The sequence below is a fragment of the Prosopis cineraria genome, unplaced genomic scaffold (genome assembly GCF_029017545.1).
Source record: "Prosopis cineraria cultivar Desert tree isolate PC_DT_omini unplaced genomic scaffold, ASM2901754v1 PC12, whole genome shotgun sequence".
Classification (NCBI taxonomy): Eukaryota; Viridiplantae; Streptophyta; class Magnoliopsida; order Fabales; family Fabaceae; genus Prosopis; species Prosopis cineraria.
Window position 1 is genome coordinate 34,962,942 of NW_026555343.1, and position 18,998 is coordinate 34,981,939.

General features: G+C 29.9%; 2 protein-coding genes across 2 annotated transcripts; one reads left to right on the forward strand and one right to left on the reverse strand.

Moving 5' to 3' along the window:
• The first annotated feature begins 6,149 nt into the window (after positions 1 to 6,149).
• On the forward strand, positions 6,150 to 9,765 carry LOC129287790 (ribonuclease 3-like protein 1). Its single transcript, XM_054924036.1, has 5 exons — positions 6,150 to 6,423; positions 6,542 to 6,725; positions 7,400 to 7,511; positions 8,551 to 8,839; positions 9,043 to 9,765. The coding sequence occupies exons 1-4, from the start codon at positions 6,298 to 6,300 to the stop codon at positions 8,714 to 8,716; spliced, it is 588 nt and encodes a 195-aa protein (XP_054780011.1). The 5' UTR covers positions 6,150 to 6,297; the 3' UTR covers positions 8,717 to 8,839; positions 9,043 to 9,765.
• Positions 9,766 to 10,745: 980 nt separating this feature from the next.
• Positions 10,746 to 15,123, reverse strand: LOC129288743 (probable receptor-like protein kinase At1g80640). The gene is made up of 10 exons (XM_054925476.1): positions 14,654 to 15,123; positions 13,704 to 13,874; positions 13,359 to 13,600; positions 13,124 to 13,256; positions 12,965 to 13,028; positions 12,787 to 12,883; positions 12,596 to 12,695; positions 11,485 to 11,603; positions 11,276 to 11,365; positions 10,746 to 11,186 (listed from the first exon to the last, which is right to left on the reverse strand). The coding sequence occupies exons 1-10, from the start codon at positions 14,748 to 14,750 to the stop codon at positions 11,034 to 11,036; spliced, it is 1,266 nt and encodes a 421-aa protein (XP_054781451.1). The 5' UTR covers positions 14,751 to 15,123; the 3' UTR covers positions 10,746 to 11,033.
• Between the last annotated feature and the right edge of the window lie 3,875 nt (positions 15,124 to 18,998).

The following is an 18,998-nucleotide window of genomic DNA, read 5'->3' on the forward strand; positions in this document are numbered from 1 at the left end:
GAAAACTTATTGATTCAGTAATTTTTTTAAAAAAATTAAATATATAAATTGATTAAAATAATATTTCAAAAAGGCATATACAAAAACTCTAAATGAAACAGGAACTTAGTATAATAAAAAAAATTAGTCATCATAATTTATGTTTATTTTATAAAAATATTATTAATTTTAGCACAACATTTTTAAATTATTTATTTAAATAATTTCATACTTAATTATTTAAAATTCCTTAAGCTGTGAGAGAGAGATTAGACGATTCCATTTCAATGGAAAATTAAAAATTTAATTTTTTTAACATAATTAAAAATAAAAATTTATTTATTTTGAAATATTTAATGAAATATTCTTAATTATATTAAAAGTTGGATTCAAGTGTAGTTGTTGGAAGCAAAACATAGATCTATGTAATTTTAATGAAGCAAAACGGAGCTTGTGGCCTTGTGCCACAATGGCACCAACACTCCTCCCATAACAAGGAGGATGTTCGAGCCCAAAGTGGGTAATCATGGAGAGTGTGTGAGTTTTCTTCCTATGAGAAGAAGTGTAAAAAAAAAAAAAAAAACAAAATAAAACAAAATGGAGATAAGTACATTTTACTCTAAAAAATATACTTTACTTAATATATACATAGAGAGTGCCATTAATAAGGTGAGGCCTAATGGGTTGCTCCCTCCATTTAAAAATATAAAATATTTTTTAAAAAGTTAAATGTTCAAAAGTGTCATATTGATAGTGACTTTATATTTATTATAGAGTGTTTAATAAAGGTAAATATAAAAAGATATGGTTAGTTGAAAAGTCGAAAACTATTTTATTGAAGGTAAGATTTAGTTAAAAATATCTTATATTTTTAAACGGAGAGAGTATCTTTTTAGATTTTGTATACTTTGAGCACCAAGATTTAAAAAATAAATAATTTTTGTATAAAAAATTTTTTAAGCTCTGTCTTTATAAGTCTTATAAAAATTGGCTCGAGTTCATATTAGCCTTTAAGCCCTTATAACTTTTTAAAAAATTTTATTTATATAATTTGCTTAAAGTTTTGAATTAATATATGAAAATAATATAATTTGTTAAATATTTATTTCAGGTGATAAAGATGAAATTGGTAAGGTTGTTGAAATAATGTCATCTTCAATTGTTTAGAGATTGCCCTCACGCAGCAGAAAAGTGGGCTTGCTTCGTTAATTTGAACGTTTGGGCTCCCTTCAACGGTATGAATAGAGAGGAGTGGTTCAAGTGGAATTTACAAAATGAGGCTGGCAAAGATATTAGAAAAACAAGTTCATTGGAATGATTTATTTAGGCATATATGTTGGGAAATTTGGTGCTCTAGATGCAAACAGGTGTTCTTTGATGAAAAGGTTGAATTTATGTGTCTGGGACATGCAACACTCTACAAGGTTAGAAGTGACCTACAAGGTTATAAGGATTATGGATGGTGTTAGTAATTATGGAGTAGTGAGAGATCATAATGCTGATTGGGTTTGTGGCTTTAATGCAAATATTGGTAATTACCATCCTCCTATAACCGAAGTGATAGGTATTATTTATGGTCTTCAATTATGTTGGAAAAGGAACCTCCTTAATGTGCGAATCTACACAAAGCGATCAACATGATTATGAGAAAATGATATTTCCCATCACTTGTTTAGAGAGATTATTTATCAAGCTAGGGTTTATTCTTTTAGGATTGGAGCATTTACTTGAATTTCAAGTTTAGGGAGACTAACTCTTGTGCTCATTTATTGGCAACTTAGGTTCAAAATGACTATATATGTTATGTTACCTTTGATTAACCTTCATCTCTTTTGTGTCATGGTAGTGAATGATAAGAGGAGATTGTTAGACTCTTGTGTAATATTCTTCGATTAAGGATCTACTTTTCATTCAAAAAATAACACCATCTCTTCCAAGTGGACTTTCATTTTAGGAGTCTAATGTTTTATTTTTGAATGAAAATTGATGATAATAAGTACTAAAAAATATTTACAGTTTGGAGATAGACAATTTAAATTGATATGATTTATATTATACTCTAGAGTCTACATTATTTTAATTACACTTAGGAGATTTTATATTATTATCTTTTATATATTAATTAAGGTACTCTATAATTTATATATGTATTAGTATAATTAAAAAATTTTAATTCAAAAATAAACAAAAAAATTACTCTAGCTCTTAGGCCTCACTCTAAACCTAGTCAATGGGAGCTGTACTTGAGAAAATTTCTAATTGTAGGGAAGGAGGATTTATGAGCATGAGCCTTTAAAAATCAAACTTAGACCAACCCACACAGAGTAGAATATAAAACAAAAATAAAAATATCAGTTAATTAAAATTATTGTATTATTAATATTAATAATTTGAAAGCCGGACCACAAAAAAAAAAAACCATTTAAAATGTTGGGTTACTTTAGACCACCCTAAACCAGTCTTTAAACCAAAAACAGAACCTAAAGTTAAGCCTCGAATGAGATTAAGTTCTTAAGAGTTAGACAGTTCAAAATGTCCCTCCATTTTCTCCTTTTAACTCTAATATTTTGATGTTTGACACTTATGAATGAGGACATCAACCCTCTTCCATGGCTAACTCCTAAGAAGAGAAAAGAAGAAGAAGAAGAAGAAGTAAAAGAAACTGTCCGCGAAGAAGGAGAAGAAAACCTTGCATGTGCCACTGTAGTGGTTGAGTGATGCCGAATCTTGCTGATTTTCATCCACAACAAGGAAGCCAGTCGCATATTTTTTAGCACATGAAGATGGAAAACGCAAGGTCCAAGGAGGAAGGGAGGGCGCAACATGTGAAGAGAGGAAAAGTTGAGGAAAAAATTAAAAATCTACTAGCTAAATGAGTGAAATGTTCAAACAACTAATAAAATATTTAAAATAATACTCCCTCTTTCTTTATATAGGATATTTTTAAAAGATTTATTTTGATTCTAAATATAACGAATGTCATAATATTTTTAAATAATAAAATAATTTCAGCCTCATTTAAAAAAAAGATATTAATTACTTACTCCGTTAAAAAATGTAAGATATTTTTTGAAAAGTTGAATGTTAAAATATGTAATAATCATTATCTTTTTTTTTAAAGTGTCCCTATTGATAATAAATTTATATTTATTGTAGGATGTTTAATAGGGGTAAATATAAAAAGATAAAATTAATTTAAAAATAGATAATTATTTTATTTGGAAGTGAGGTTTGATAAAAAATATTTTACAGAGAAAATATATGTTTTACTTGTTCTTGCCATATATTATTAAAATAAATTTAAAAATTATTATAATTTAATATGATTTTAATTAAATAGTGAATTTTAATGGGCAAGCGGTTGAAAGCATCTACATAAGGATAAGATGCCGCATTAATTTCTTTTGCTAGCTTTCTTGTCCACTATTCAGACAGAATCGCTTGATAAACATCGTGTTACCATAATGTCATTACTCTCTTTTTAAAAAACTAACTCATTAAAGTATGCAGTATATCCACTTATATAATTAAGATCCTTTCCAAATCACTCTAATGTAGGACTTGATAGCTCTCTCAGCCAATCTATGACACCCCCATCACGAGTGGCCCATTAGAGGGCCCACCAACTGGGCAAACTCAAATCTAACTTTGATACTATTTTATCACGAGGTCATTACTCTCTTTTCAAAAAGCGAGCTTACTGAGGTGTGCACCGCACCTGCTTATATAATCAGGATCCTCCTCAAATTCCTTTGATGTGAGACTTGATGGCATGCTCCCATAGGTTGATCTTCCTTTATTTCTTTTCCAATAATCTTGCCAATGATTTAAAATTATTTTTCAAATAATTGTATATTATATTTATCAAAATAAAAAAATAAAAAATAACAATACTAAATACTTTCTTAGTTTTAAAAAATATTTTTTAAGGGGTTGAATGTTAAAAAATATAAAATATTTTTAAAAATTTAAGGTATAATCATCGTATTTTTTAAAAGTGTCCCTATTAAATAAATCACTTTATATTTATTTTAAGGTGAAATATTTTATTAAATATGGATAGATATAGAAAAATAGGGTTAGTTTAAAAATAAGTAAATATTTCATTAGAGGTGAAATTCTATTAAAAATATCTTATATTTTTTAGAGAGTATAAATTATTTTTTATGCATATTAGAGAATAAATATTATGATATTCATCACCTCTAATAAGATTTGAATAGTTCAAATTTAGATTTTTCATTGTCATTTTATATTTATTAAAATAAAAATATATAAATATATATATAAATATTTAATAAATCTATTTATCTTTATCACCAATCTGATCAGTATGTATTTAATTTAAATAACCTAATTTAATATTAATTTTTAATAATTTTTTCAAATTAATTATTCAAATGTATTAGAGATTTATAGATATAATTAGAAAGATTTAATTTAATATTAAAAATTTTATAATTTTAACAAGTTGACCATATAAATATACTTTCAATAGTCTAAATTTAATATTATAATTTTTTTATAATTTTTATGTTAATAAATATAATATAAAAATATTTAAAAAATAATATTAAATTAACAGTAGATATCAGTAGATATCATTTAAAGGGAAATGAAGGATCCAAATTACCCTATAGAATGATGAGCAAGCGATGCTCATCAATCATAGGGGTGAGCATCGGTCAGTTCGGTTCGGTCTCAAAATATGCAGAACCGATCGATCGAATAACACTGAAAATAAAAACCAAATCGAACCGAACAAGCCAATCGAACTGAATAAGGACCAAACTGAAATTTGATAATTCGGTTTGGTCGGTTAATTCGGTTTTTCAGTTTGAGCCTATTTTTTAAATATTAAAACAAACAACACTACAAAATTGGGCCTTTTTTTATTTTTTTTTTTCAATATGAGCCCATTTTAATTTTACCCATATGACATAAAGCCCAAATATTATAAAGGCATGGATAATCAAATGAACAACCATAAATAAACATCGATGATCAAATAATAGCCTCATAATCCAGTCACAATACCTATTGATGAGAGTGACTGATTGAAATGGGGTTTCAAGTGATGTTATTATTTTTTATTCTTTATTAAAATAACAAATAAAAATAAAAATAAAATAATTTATAAATTAAATATAATTTATAAATTAATAAATTATATGTAATTCGGTCGGTTCGGTCTATTCGATTTTAAATTTTATTAACCGAATCGAACCGATCAACCGAAATATTTAAAATAAAAAAATCGAATCGAATCGAAAAATCAAATAGATCGAATCAAATAGACAAAATTCGATTCGATTCGATTTTCAGTTTCGATTTGGTTTTGCTCACCCCTAATCAATCATGATGAGCACCAAATGTGGTTCCTTATTCTTACTTTTAGGAGAATAAAATGAATGACTATTATATGCATTATATCTTATTTTAATATTTGTAAAAAAAGTCAAGGTTAACTCTTATTCCTTAACGTTACTTAAAAGTTTATTGTGTATCATAAATTCAATCATAAATTAATTATATCTTTTAATATTAAAAATTCTTTTTCTCATCATCAGAATGTTAACTTGTCATTACTTCATTATTAGGGTCTATATTGCATTTTTATTATTTTTTATTATAAAATATTAGGTTAAAAGTTATTTTTATTTCTTAACTTTACCACAAAAGGGTTAGTAGATGCCTTGTACTCAAATATTTTATAATTTTTTTAAAAAAATGCAATGTGAGGCCTACTATGTGAGGCCTACTAAAATTATCAGAAAGTGAATGTTCGGGTAATAAAAAAGAGAATCTTAAATGATAAATGATAAAATTAACTTATAATTAAATTTAAATTGCTCAATAACTCTTCAAATAAAGTTGAAAGGTAAAAATGACTCTTGATCCTTATAAAGATATTTTTTATTTTGAGTTTTTAAATATGTTTTAAATTTTATTTTTATTTGTTTTAAAAAATTTTATTAAATTATTTGAATTTTTTTATTATTATTAATTTTTAGTTAATTATTCTGTCATCGTTTTAACCGTTGGCCCCAAGACTTTGAGTTGGATCATGTAAATTATGGACTGCTAATTTTTCTGATTCAACGATTGGTTCAGCGTTTAAAAGGCCACAGTTCATGTCAATTAGCAGGTAAATCAGTCCTTTTGATTTTTTGACAAATTTAGTGATGCCTTGTATATGTAGCCACCGCCCACAGGATAAATGAGTTCTACGATTCAACCAACAAAACTGCCACACCTCGTTCTAGTAATTTCTTTCGTTTCCATTTCCTCACCCAAACTCTGTTTTCTAGATCTGAAATGGATGTACAAGGCCACGAAGAATCGAAGATGGAGAACAATTTCTCGCAACCTGAAAATTCTGTTATTAATCTCAAACAGCTTCCCCCGATAGATCCATCCACAATCGTCAACTCGTCCTTCAACGTAATCCTCTGTCTCTCTCATCCAATTTTTTATTTTTCGCTTTTTTCCCCCTGAAAGTCGTATATATATTTGAGAAATTTCCGTTCTCCTGTATGTTGACGTTATTTTGGTTTTCCAGGGTAAATCGAGACAATCTGGCGCCGGTTCTGCTCATAAAAACGTGAAGCCCAACTTTAATAGGGGACTGAAGTCGTTTAAATCTGTCCAAGCACTCAGAAAATCAAATTCTGGCTCAATTTCATCTGGCAAAACAAGTGAGACCCCTTGGAACACCACCTCGGATTCAAACTCTGCAGACGATGGTATAGAACTGGCTTTTGAGTTATTGTTTTCTATTTGTTTTTGTTCTTTGTGTATACACCCATCGTCCTCCTTCGGGCTTTTTATTTATTTATTTATTTGATCGATTTCCTCGAGTATTTCCTCTGGAGGAAGGAAGTCAAAGATATCCTTGAAATTCTGCTATTATTCTTTTGAGAATATAAAACGAGGACCCTATAGCGCCCAAATACCCCATAACAAAACTCTATAACTATATGCCCCACCAGTCTTTTACAATAATGTGTTTTGTTCTTTCAAAATCCTTCTTCTTTCGCTGGGTCAGATTGGTAAGTAATATACACTGCCAAATTTTCGACCAGATAGATAGGAGAACTTTGTTTTATAAAAACAATTACTCGATATTCATGGACCGAGCCGGTAGGACTCCGGGCTTGAATTTGAGACCATTCATTAAGCCAGCACAATCCCTTACCAGTTGAGCTACATGCTCATCGGTGATAGATAGGAGTACTTTCTTCTAAGGTTTCTTTTGATTTTGGATTTTCCGTGGTCGGGCAGAGGAGATGCTTTCCTTTTGACTTGTGCTTTTTCTTCTTCCTTTTTTTTCCCAATCATTCTGCCGTTTAATATTTTGTTCACAATTTTCATTTAAATATGCCACTGGAGCATTATAACACTCCTTCTCTGGATTTAGGTATGAAGCAAGGATCTGCTAGGTCAAATCTGTATGAGGTCTGTGCTGCAAACCATTGGAAGCCCCCTGCATTTGATTGCTGCAAAGAGGAAGGCCCTAGTCATCAAAAAATGTATATCCAACTGCTTCTGCTTGATATTTTATTATGTAAATTAACTTAAAATATCTGCAGTGTAGTCTTTTAGTTCTACAGTGCATTTGTTTATATTCTATCATAAACAACTGATATGTAATTATGCTTCTCATAAGAAAATTCTGGGAGTGAATACAAGCCACATTTTGTGAGTTGGCTCCTGAATGTCAGATGTCAATGAAACCAACCAGACTAATATCAAGAAACTAACATTGTGTGGAAAACCATACCGTGTAGTGACCAAGTTGGGTATATTGATGAGGAAGAGAAGTTTTCAAAGTTTACTTTACCTGGAGCTATACAACATAGAGGCATACAAAAAATTTCCAGTTTATTGGATGAATTCTCAGATATAAACTTGCACTGTGTATAGGATGAGGGTGATCGTATAAGCAAATATAATCCATGCTTATATTTCCATGGTTGTTGGTGCGCCAGCAGAATTGTGTAAGCTTATACAAGTAGGACTTTTTATTTGGCTGCTACCCTGTAACACTTTCTACTCAAGAGTTGAGGGGTAAGCCATGAAAAGCAATCATGTATAATTTTTTTAATAACAAAAATCTTTACTATCCTTATTTTCTAGTATATTATCATGCCATTACCATTATCACTATTGCCTCCATCACATCCTCCCTTCTCTGCTGCCACCACCACCACCACTATTATCTTCTTGCCACCAACACTCCACTATTGCCACCATCACCATCAGCCTCACTGCTATCACCTTACTAGTTATCACCCTCATCAGACGATACCTCTGCCTGATCATTGCTACTATTATTATTCGCATTTATTACCCCAACTATCACCACTTTCTCCAAGAGACTAATATGTTCATACCACCAGCACTTTTGCCATCATTGTCACTCTTATCATTACCACCACCACCATCATTTCCTTCTCCGTCACAATGACGACTTTTGCTGCCTCTCTTTCCCTCTCAATTGAACTAGGTGATGTGCAGTAGTAAATTATATTTTTGTTATTCATGGAGACTGATTTATGATTTTCACAGATTCACCTTCAAGGTTATTATTGAGATAGAAGCAGGAATGAAAACCACTATAGAGTGCTTTGGTTCCCCTCATCAAAAAAAGAAAACAGCAGCAGACCACGCAGCTGAGGGAGCATTGTGGTTCTTAAAGCATCAAGGTCATGTTAGGAAGAAGAAAAACCAATAAAGGGGATAATAATCACTGAATATCATCTTGAGCCAAAGCTTCAACAACCACCAAATTTATTTCATTCTTCAGTGATGCTCTCTAGCCTTGGCTGCCAAAGTACAGAAGACAATAATCGCCCAGGTGAGCCTAAATTTCCTGTCAAATCTTGTGTCCTCTTCCTGGTTAGTGTATTGGTGTCACAAAATCCAGTTTCTTTTAGCAAATCATCAGGTTTTTCTTTAGTTGTGACTCCACTAAACAAGTAAGGAAAGCAATTATCAACATAAAAGCAAACACTCTTTCTTATTTGTGGTCTCTCTCTTTTGTTTCTTTCATGTTTGTAGCTGTCATGTTGCTTGGGAATTTTATTCCTGAATATACAACAAATAGAGATCATACCATCATCTTCCTCATTGCTGAATCCGACGTTCCTAATTTCATGAAATGGAGAAGGATAACGCTTTGGAGAAAGCCTTTGGAGCTTTCTTACGGTGCTTAATGGCACTACATAGAACTTCTGTCCAGGCATGAGCATGGTGTCTGGAGCAACAATTGCCCATGGCTGTTGAAACACGTGCGGATATGCAATGCAGCATCTTGGGTTATGACACATAATCTCAGCTGCAAGCACAGGCCTGTCAAGGAGCTCATTACGACCACCAGGATGAACAATCCGAAGGAACAGAGTTTTTGAACCGTTGGTGCAAATCCAGCTTGAAATTGACATGGTTTCTCTGTATTTTAGGCAAGGGAGGAGTAAGGAAACAATTAGTGTATGCAACCGACTCAACCCAGTGTTGGGGGAATAACGAGATCATCCCATGAGAGCAAGAAAAAACCTGAGGAGGATTTAAGTATAAATAATTCAGCAAGACTAAGATAGATATATATATATATATATATATATAAGATGCATTGGTTACTTTCTGTCATTGAATGTATGAAAACTCTTGGCTGTTACTTGTTTCGTTCGTTGATAACATCAATGCATAAGATCCTTGTACCGATGAGGCCAAGTAAATTGTATTATGCAGTTATCTCCTGTGTAGAAGATGCTCTTTTATAAATTTTTCTTCTAATGCTATTTTTTGTAAAATTTATTTTGTTCCTGTCAAAGAATATCAAGCTGCTTTCCCCCACTCCTTCGTTCATGGATAAACAGTTGGGCGGTCATACATCATTGATGGAATTAATCTTGGTTTATCCTATGTTGGAATTGGTCTGTAGTGTGTGTGTGTGTGTGTGTAAATTACGTATATAATGGCAAGCTTCCTCCAGCCGCTAGGTTATTACAAAGAACCGGTGATTCTCACTAAGACTGTTGAAGCGCAAGTTGTGTTTTGTGTCCTCTCCGTGGAAGCCAAATCTTACTTACAAATATCCGAATGCGTGTGTGGAAATCACCGTCCGTGATAGTTAATCTCAAGGAAATCAATAAATGCTTGAAAATAATTCTAAAGCAATGGTCTCTGTGTTATACCACTTTCTTGCTGTTTTTCCTTGTGTTTTGAGACAATTTTCTCTCTGACCAAAACAAAAGTCGCGTTTCATCGTCGGTTTTAACTTTTTTTCAATGAAAAATGTGTGTCCATTAATTTAAAAAAAAAAATTACAAGAGTAGGAAAAATCTGGAACAATTTTCTTTCATCACCCACCGCCTTTACTCGGTGAGGACAAGGTGATGTTTGGTCAAATAACCAGGGACAAAGTGTCCCCCAAAAGCAATTCATTATACTATAGTTTATATGTATATTGCTTATAAATAATTTCTAAATTTAATAATATTAGTTATAATTACCCCACAACATATATGCACATGCATGCTGTCCTCACATTCTAAATTTCTGGGTCCAGTAAATGATGCAACCCATTCCTTTTAACTATTGCAAAACATAAGACCTTTATTTAATTTTACAAAAAAATGTTAACTCATGGTCTTATCTAAAGTCAAAGTATATCGTTACATTTAAAATTGATATACACTAACTGTAACTAAACATTAATTTCATGAGGTAGAATGCATTCCTTCTCCCTTGTTGAGAGCATATTTGATGTTTTAAATTTACCATGAGAATCATATATTTCACTTATAATTCATAAATGTCTGGGAGAGAACAAAACTCAAGGCTGATTCTTTCAGCTTAGGATTGTAATTTGTTCGCAACAACAAGGACTAGATAACCCCCAGCTAATCCTAAAATAGAATGTAATCTGTAATCTCACCAGGATTTACAAACTACCATGCTCTGTCACCTCCAAAACATGATAATTGATCATCTTTCTTCTTCAAAATACAAACTTTGCAGCGACATCAGAGTTTTAACCATCTCCAGAATCAACCCAAATTCTCAGGGCAGACTGATTCTGAAACTCTGAGTGACCCTCCCAGTTCTGTAGGTACCAAAGGGATAAGAGAGTGCAGGACATCAGTAATTAGCGGCCGATAACTTGGTTCTGGTTGAACACAAAGTACAGCCACTGCAGCAACCTGCAGAATGTTAATGCTAGTTATAGAACTTCCAATTATCGGTAATTAAGGAGAAAAACTCGCAATTATGGCGATTCTATTTAGTGAACCTGATATAAATGCTTCAAATCCATTGTGTTTCTGATTACAGGATCTATAATACTTGAAAGTTTTGTTCTGTCAGTTAGCTGAGGCATGGCCTGCATGCAATTCATAATATGTTTTAACTTCTAATAAATCACCAAGCTCTGATGAACTGAAGAATTTGCAGCTAAAGTTGGCCATATTGAACGGCCTTGATAGTGTGAAATTAACATACCCATGTGACAATGGATTGGTATTGGTCTGAGGACATATTGTCCATGGCTTTTCTTCCTGTTAGAAGCTCAAGAAGGATAACCCCAAAAGCATATACATCACTCTTATCAGTTAGCCTACCTGAAAACAAAAAGTTGTTATTTTCCATTAACAACAACAAAAATGAACAAGGTTTCTTAGGTTCTCAGATTTGTTAATTGAAGCATGATGATGCACTGAAAATTACAAGTCTCAAATAATGGAAGGGATCCTTTCTCTTCCTCAAGATGAAGATCATTTTCCCACAAGAAAAAGAAAAATCCCTTCCTCCTTAAATAAATCTAAGTTTATATACCAATCAGCATTTAAAATCATCAAGATTGAATGATGACCAGTTTCATGAGAATATTGTGTTCATAATTAACTTGACAGAAATAGCACATTTACAGATGACTATGAAATTAATTTGCTGGCAAATTATACTGAATTTATAACACAAGTCATCTTGTCCATCTTTAAAATAATAATTTTAATAAAGACCTCTTTTAATAAGAATTTCAAAAATAGTTCTCATCTTCAGAAACTTAACAAAAATATTTCCCAAAGGAAAAATGAAGATACCAAACAGGAGGAGCAGCAGTGAAGCATATTTGGTTAAAGTATACTTTTAGTCATATAATTTTATATAAGGTTTCAATTTATTTCCTTAATTTTATAAAGTATTTTTTTAGTCCTTTAATTCTAACACCGTTAGTTTTAAATGATTATTTTTTGTGTCAATCATTGTTATTTTTAAAAAATTAAACTCAATAATTAATATGTCAATATTTGAGAATGTTTTGTTAATATTTGAAAATTCAATGAAAAAATTTGTTGGAATGAAACTAACGATATTAGGGTTATAAGATTAAAAAGACATTTTATAAAGTTAAGAGATTAAAATGAAACCTTGTATAAAATTAAAGGATTCAATGTATATTTTAGCCAACACATTCAAACAATCTTAAAATGGAGAAGAAAAGTAGCACTTCCAAAGGAGGAGAATTGATACAACTACTCAATTTAAGATAAAAGAAAACACTGTAGGAAGGAGTAAGATATTTGTTTGATAATGACAAATGTTTCTCATGTACCGTGTGATATGTACTCAGGTGCTACATAACCCAAAGTTCCTGACATCTTTATGTTCTTGTCTTGCATTCCAGAACTTACAGCAAGCCCAAAATCTGATAGCTGAATCAATCAAAATTTAGCAAAAGCAATCATAAGTAAACAATTTAAGTAAAAAAGACAAGCAAAAAGAATAAATGATTTTGAATCTGACCTTGGCATTAAAACGAGAATCCAGAAGAACATTAGAAGATTTTAGGTCTCTATGAACCACAGGAGGATTAGAGTGCTCATGGAGATATTCTAATGCTCTAGCAGAAACAGAGATTGTTAGATCAGCCTATTTAATCAAAAAAATCAGAAGATGTCACCAATAAGATTCACAGACTTACCTGGCGACATCAACAGCAATTCTTAACCGGAGACACCAATTTAAAGATGATCCATGATTGGGCCCTACAATTGTAAACACAGATGAAACATGTGATGCTTATGCACCCTATATATAGTATTACACTAGTTCCGCTCGTTTAATAGATGAAAAATGATACCATGTAATTGAGTTTCCAAAGATCCATTCTCCATCATTTCATATACAAGAAACCTTGATTCACCGTGAATACAGTAACCAAGAAGTTTTATGATATTCTGATGTCGAATCTTACTTAACCAATTCACTTCATTCTGCAAATTTAACCAATAATTGGAGGCAAACTCTGTAAAGATCAAAACCTTATCCCAGGAAATAGAGATTTTAATATAAATAATAAATAAATGGACCATTACCTCAAATTCTCTATCAGCAGTGCTATCTGCTTTCTTCACAGCTGCCTTGAGATGCTCATCAAAACAAGCCCTGTAAACTAGCCTAGAACCACTCTCACCCAGAATATTACTATTGGCAAAGTTGTTTGTTGCAACCTCTAACAACTCGAAGTCAAATATAGCAATTGAACTCTTCTTGTCTACCATTTTTGAGTAATTAAATTTAACATCAATAGGGCTAAGTGACGCCCCTTTTGCAGCTTCTGCAAATTCAATAAACATATAAATGAGGGGTGGAAAAGAAAATTATCTGCATTCGTGATCTATAAATGGAAAAAAGAGATTTTCATGCAAAAGTATCTATACCGATATTCTCGGTGCTTTTAGAACTGGGGACTTTGAAGATTTTGTGTCGATGAAACCAGATATATGTTAAAATTAGGAAGATTGAAACAAGAAGAGCAGAACAAACAATAAGTGCTATTAGAATTCTCTTGTTCAAATTCTGGTGATGGCCTTCTCTAACCTCCGCTATACCTGGTTCAACAAGAGAGATAAAACCACATATGACTTGATCAATAAGAAGACATAGATTATTAAATAAGGTAAAATAACTTAGATAAAAATTACAATGACACAGGAATAAGGTTAAAAAAAAAGAAACCCACACAACTTGATCAATAAGCAGACAGATTATTAAATAAGGTTAAAAAAACTTCAATAAAAATGGCAATGGCACAGGAATGTGAGAGAGAGAGAGAGAGAGAGAGGGGGGGTGATTCGGGCGAACTATAATTGAACTGTATCATCAGAATTAAGTAATTAATTGACACAGATATCAACAAGTAGGAAGGAGAACCTCTGAAAGTAAGCAGCTTTCTATGGTCTAATTCTAATAATTAAGCAAAAATGGGAAAATAAACTGGTATCATCAGATCTATGGTTGAAAATGATAATGCTTAGAACAAAAAACATAGTTATTTTATTTCATCAAATGGTTTCAGACTGAGGAAAGGCATAAATTGCTGCTTAACCACTTTTGTCTGTTTGCTTACCGGCGAAACTGAATTTTTCAGAAACCAAAGAGAATTTTATACAGTAACTTGACAGTGAACCCCATCCAAATCGCTCATTGATTTATGGCCCCAAAAAAAGTGAAGACCAAGGATTTTGGTGGGGATTAAAACTTTTGAGCTTTTAATGCTTTTCGAAGTGATGGTGAACCAGGCATGATATCAAACAGAAAGCTAACAGGAAACTTCAAAGCTTAAAATTAATGAAACAAGTAGATAATTCCCGAAGATATGCAGCAGTACCTGGAGATTGAGCTTCAGCATTTGCAAAAAAATGAGAAACTGAAGGGGAAAAGCTTGATACCCAAATGAGTAGGAACAGAAGAAGAAAATTATTCATGTTGCCTTAGATGGGTGATGAAGGAAGAACAATGACACAGAGAAGGAGAATATAAGAATGAGAGCAAGTGTTGAAAGAAGAGAAACTTCTTTTGGGGTTTGATTTTGAATCTGAACTTTGGCAGTAATAACCTGTGAAGAAATGGACAAAGGATCTTTCAGGGAAACCAAGAAAGCGCTTTTGAGTCCAGCTACTACCAAATTTGATGATTGAGATGAGTAGGCTTGTTTGTTTATGAGGGAGAGAATAAGAGAGGGGCAATATAGGAACGAAAGAAAGAACTGAAGAAATCATGTGGCGGTTATGCAAAGGTGAGCGTTCCAAAGTTATGGGGACAGAGAGAGAGAAAAGAGGGAGAGAGAGGGGGGGCAGTATAGGAACGAAAGAAAGAACTGAAGAAATCATGCATGTTACACAAACACAACACCAGGTTAAAGTTTGAAGCTTTATCTTTAGCTCTTTGAAAGAAATCTTTGTTGTCAAAAGTTTGTCAAGTTGAATAAATGAAAGAATAAGTTTAAATAAAGTATATATATTTATTTATTGTGTTCATGGCTCTTTATATTAAATAGAAATAGAAAGACTGGTGAGGGTTCTTAATTATGGAGTTCCATCGTGCCACGATTTATGGGCGTGTCCACTTGCCATGAATTTTATATTTTATATAATAAAACAAATTCTTGCTTTATAATATTTCTATTTTTCATTTTAACTTCTTACCAACGACTTTTTTACTTACCTTTTTCAATTAATTTGTATTATTTAAGATTTTGCAATAAGTTCTTATAATTCTTAACAAAAATTAGTTTATGGTATACTTATAATTTATAAATTGTTGTTAATATATAATAAAGGTTAAAGTATATTTTTTGTTCTCTAACTTTATACGAAGTTTTAATTTAGTCTCTTAATTTTATAAAGTACTCCTCCAGTTCTATTTATAAGGTAAAAAGAAAAAAAAATTTAATCTTATTTATAGGGCATTTACTAATTTTCAATACTTCTCTTTACATTTTTGTCCTTATTAAATACTTTAAATAAAAATACTAGTAATGAGATTTAAAAATATTTATTAGGGATAAAGGTAAAAACTTATTAAATTTTAAGATAAAGTTAGTGGGGTTTTAAGATTTTTATTTATTTTGATAAAATATGTCAGAAGTGATTTATAAATAAGACCAGAGACAATAATTTTCAGTCATATGACCTTAATAGTGTTAGTTTCAAATAATTTAATTTTTGTACCATTCATTATTATTTTTTAAAAAAATTAAATTTAATATACCAACATTTGATAATATTTTATTAATATTTAAAAATTTAATGTAAAACTTTTTTTTTAATGAAGCTAATGGTGTTAAGGTTAAAAAAAACTGAAAAATATTTTATAAAATTATGGAACTAAAATAAAATTGTATAAAATTAAAAATTAAATGTATATTTAATTGATAATAAAAGTATTTCTTACACCATCAATCTCATATTATATTGGGCATTTTAACTTCATATAACTTGTCTTTTCCAAAAAGAAACAACTTCATATAATTTGTCACTGCTAGTACATTACTCCATTTTGCGGAGTAGTAGTAATTATTAAAGTATATTATTTATAAGTTATAAATAATATAATTTATTATAAAATTTTGGAAAAATATAATTGTTGGTTTCTATACTTTTAGTATATTTTGGTATTAGTTCTTATATTTTTTTTATTACTTCAAATCTCTTAAATTTTATCTATTTACAATGTTAGCCTTTATTTGAGAAAGTTAAATTTATATATGTGTACATAACTTTGTTGATCTTATTATTGAGTTGGTAAAATTATGATGAGTTGGACATTTCATAAACCAAATTGCTACTTGTTTGTCAGTCACCTTAGTTATTATGTCTTCTAATTTATGAAGCTTCATCCATTGTGCATTTAAGAATTTGAGTTAATGTTTCTTCTTTGTTTGTTTGCCTTCTAGTTATTTTTATACAACTTATTATAATTTTAACAAGTCAACACAAAAAGTAATGGAGTTTATGTACAAATTTGTTACCATTAGGTCCTTATGATCATTTTTAAATTAAAAATATATGGATTAATATTACTTACAGATGAAACTAAGAGACTTGGAGTCATGAAAATAAAGTTTAGGAACTAATATTAAAACATGCTATATGGATCAATAGTTATAGGCTAAAGTGCTTTTTTTTTTTTCTAACTTTATACAAGATTTTATTTTGGTCCATTATTTTTATAAAATATATTTTCAATCATATATCTAGAGTCAAAAAAATGGGTTGAGCTCACGTGCTAGCCCATTTAACTCACAAAAATTAATGGATTTGGTTAAATAAATTAGCTCATTTTTTAAAAGGGGCTGAGCTAGCCCAACCTGCAAAACTAGAGGGCTAAAATGGGCTGACCTGCGGGCTAGCAAAATTTTTAAAAAATAATTTTTTATTTTTTAATCATATTATATCTTTTTATAAATCTACAATAATGATAATATTTTTTAAATATATAATCTATGACTCCCAAATATGTTCTTTATTAATTTTTATAGAAATTTTTTAAATATATATTATTTATTAATATCATAAGATCTATTAATTGAAATCATAAATAAGAATTCATTAGGAAAAATAAAATTAGTTATATTCAGATTTTCTTTCTCAATGAGAAAGATAACACACCTAGGCGAGAAAATAAATAATAGTAAAAATCTAACAAAATAAATTTATTTGATTAAATTTTATATTTATTTACAAGTCCTTTAATTGCTAATTTCCTTAAAATATGAAATAAATATATATTTATATTATATAAATTTTAAATTGTAAAAAAAATTTGGTAAAATTTTGCAGGCTAGCCTACAGGCTCGTCAGCCCATTAGAAAATGGGTTGGATTGAGTTTTTCAGCCTTTTTTATTTAACAAGTTAACTCAACCCAACCTATAAAAATGCCAACCTGCGTGGACTAGCCTACGAGTTAGCCCATAATTCATTTGCCCAGTACTAGCTATATTCCTAACACTGTAGTTTTATTAATAAAAAAAATTTCTACACTAAACTTTTAAATATTTAAAAAACATTCACAAATGCTTACTTATAAGTTTATGACAATGATTGACCCACAGATAATATTTAGAATTAAGGATGTTTGGGTTAAAAGGATTGAAAAAGATATTTTATAAAATTAAAAAATTAAATTAAATTTATATAAAATTAAAGGATTAAAGGTGCTTTAATCATAGTTTATTTTTTTTATAAATTTTATTAAATTAATCGTAACAGTGGATAATGAGTATTGAGTAATGACAATGATAATGATTATATCAATTATATATATATATATATATATATAAAATAATAGACTAGACCTCTAACTTGTCCCTCCATGATTTGGCATCTTCAAATCTCAACAAATTCAAGATTTTGCCAGCTTCATTGGCTCTGAAGGTGTTTATAATTTACTCAAATTTAAATGCATTAACACTAATTTTTAAATCCCACTTTCCTCTTTTATAATGATGGAATTTTGGGATAATATTGATTTAGATATCATTATTTTTTGCAAAGCATATTATACTATAAAAAATAAAATATTAATATTTTTAAAAAATATTTTATAAATGTAATGGAGAGAGTTTTTTTTTTTGTCGTTATATGTATTATATTTTATATTGGTAGAAAGAAACCCCACAAACAAAACCATAAATTAATTATTGACATGTCGTGACTTGGATGATAGGGCAATCAAAATCATGATGGCTACGTTTTGCGTACTTCCTTTCTCACAAATATCATGTGAACTCCCCAATTCATAAACAAAAATTAGACATTTTTTTTTTAATCAGAAACTCAAAAATTAAGATTTTATGAATGTATAATTTTTAATTGGAATACATTTCTTACTAATTCAATAGAATATATGATTAATTATGAAGATATATTTAACACTCCCTCTATTAAAAATGTAAGGCATTTTTAATCTTTTAAGGTATAATTATTGTCTTTTTTTTAAAGTACATCTATTGATAATTACTTTATATTTATTATAGAGTATTTAATAAAGGTAAATATGAAAAGATATAGTAATTAGAAAGTAGGTAACTACTTTATTGAGGGTTAAAATTTAATTAAAAATGCCTTATAGTTTTTAACAGAGAGTATCTAATATCAAAATTTTTTATTTTATTTAAATTTTATTCTAAACATAATATTAATTATATTTACACTTCCAATCATATTCATAA

What these genes read in the sequence shown, in the direction of transcription:
- LOC129287790 (XM_054924036.1), top strand. Translation starts at nt 6,298, where the DNA reads ATGGATGTACAAGGCCACGAAGAATCGAAGATGGAGAACAATTTCTCG. An exon ending in TTCAAACTCTGCAGACGATG is followed by an intron (nt 6,726 to 7,399) that starts GTATAGAACTGG and finishes CTCTGGATTTAG; the next exon opens with GTATGAAGCAAGGATCTGCT. An exon ending in GGCCCTAGTCATCAAAAAAT is followed by an intron (nt 7,512 to 8,550) that starts GTATATCCAACT and finishes TGATTTTCACAG; the next exon opens with ATTCACCTTCAAGGTTATTA.
- LOC129288743 (XM_054925476.1), bottom strand. Translation starts at nt 14,750, where the DNA reads ATGAATAATTTTCTTCTTCTGTTCCTACTCATTTGGGTATCAAGCTTT. An exon ending in CTGCTGATAGAGAATTTGAG is followed by an intron (nt 13,257 to 13,358) that starts GTAATGGTCCAT and finishes TTAAATTTGCAG; the next exon opens with AATGAAGTGAATTGGTTAAG. An exon ending in ACCTGAGTACATATCACACG is followed by an intron (nt 11,604 to 12,595) that starts GTACATGAGAAA and finishes TTTTGTTTTCAG; the next exon opens with GTAGGCTAACTGATAAGAGT.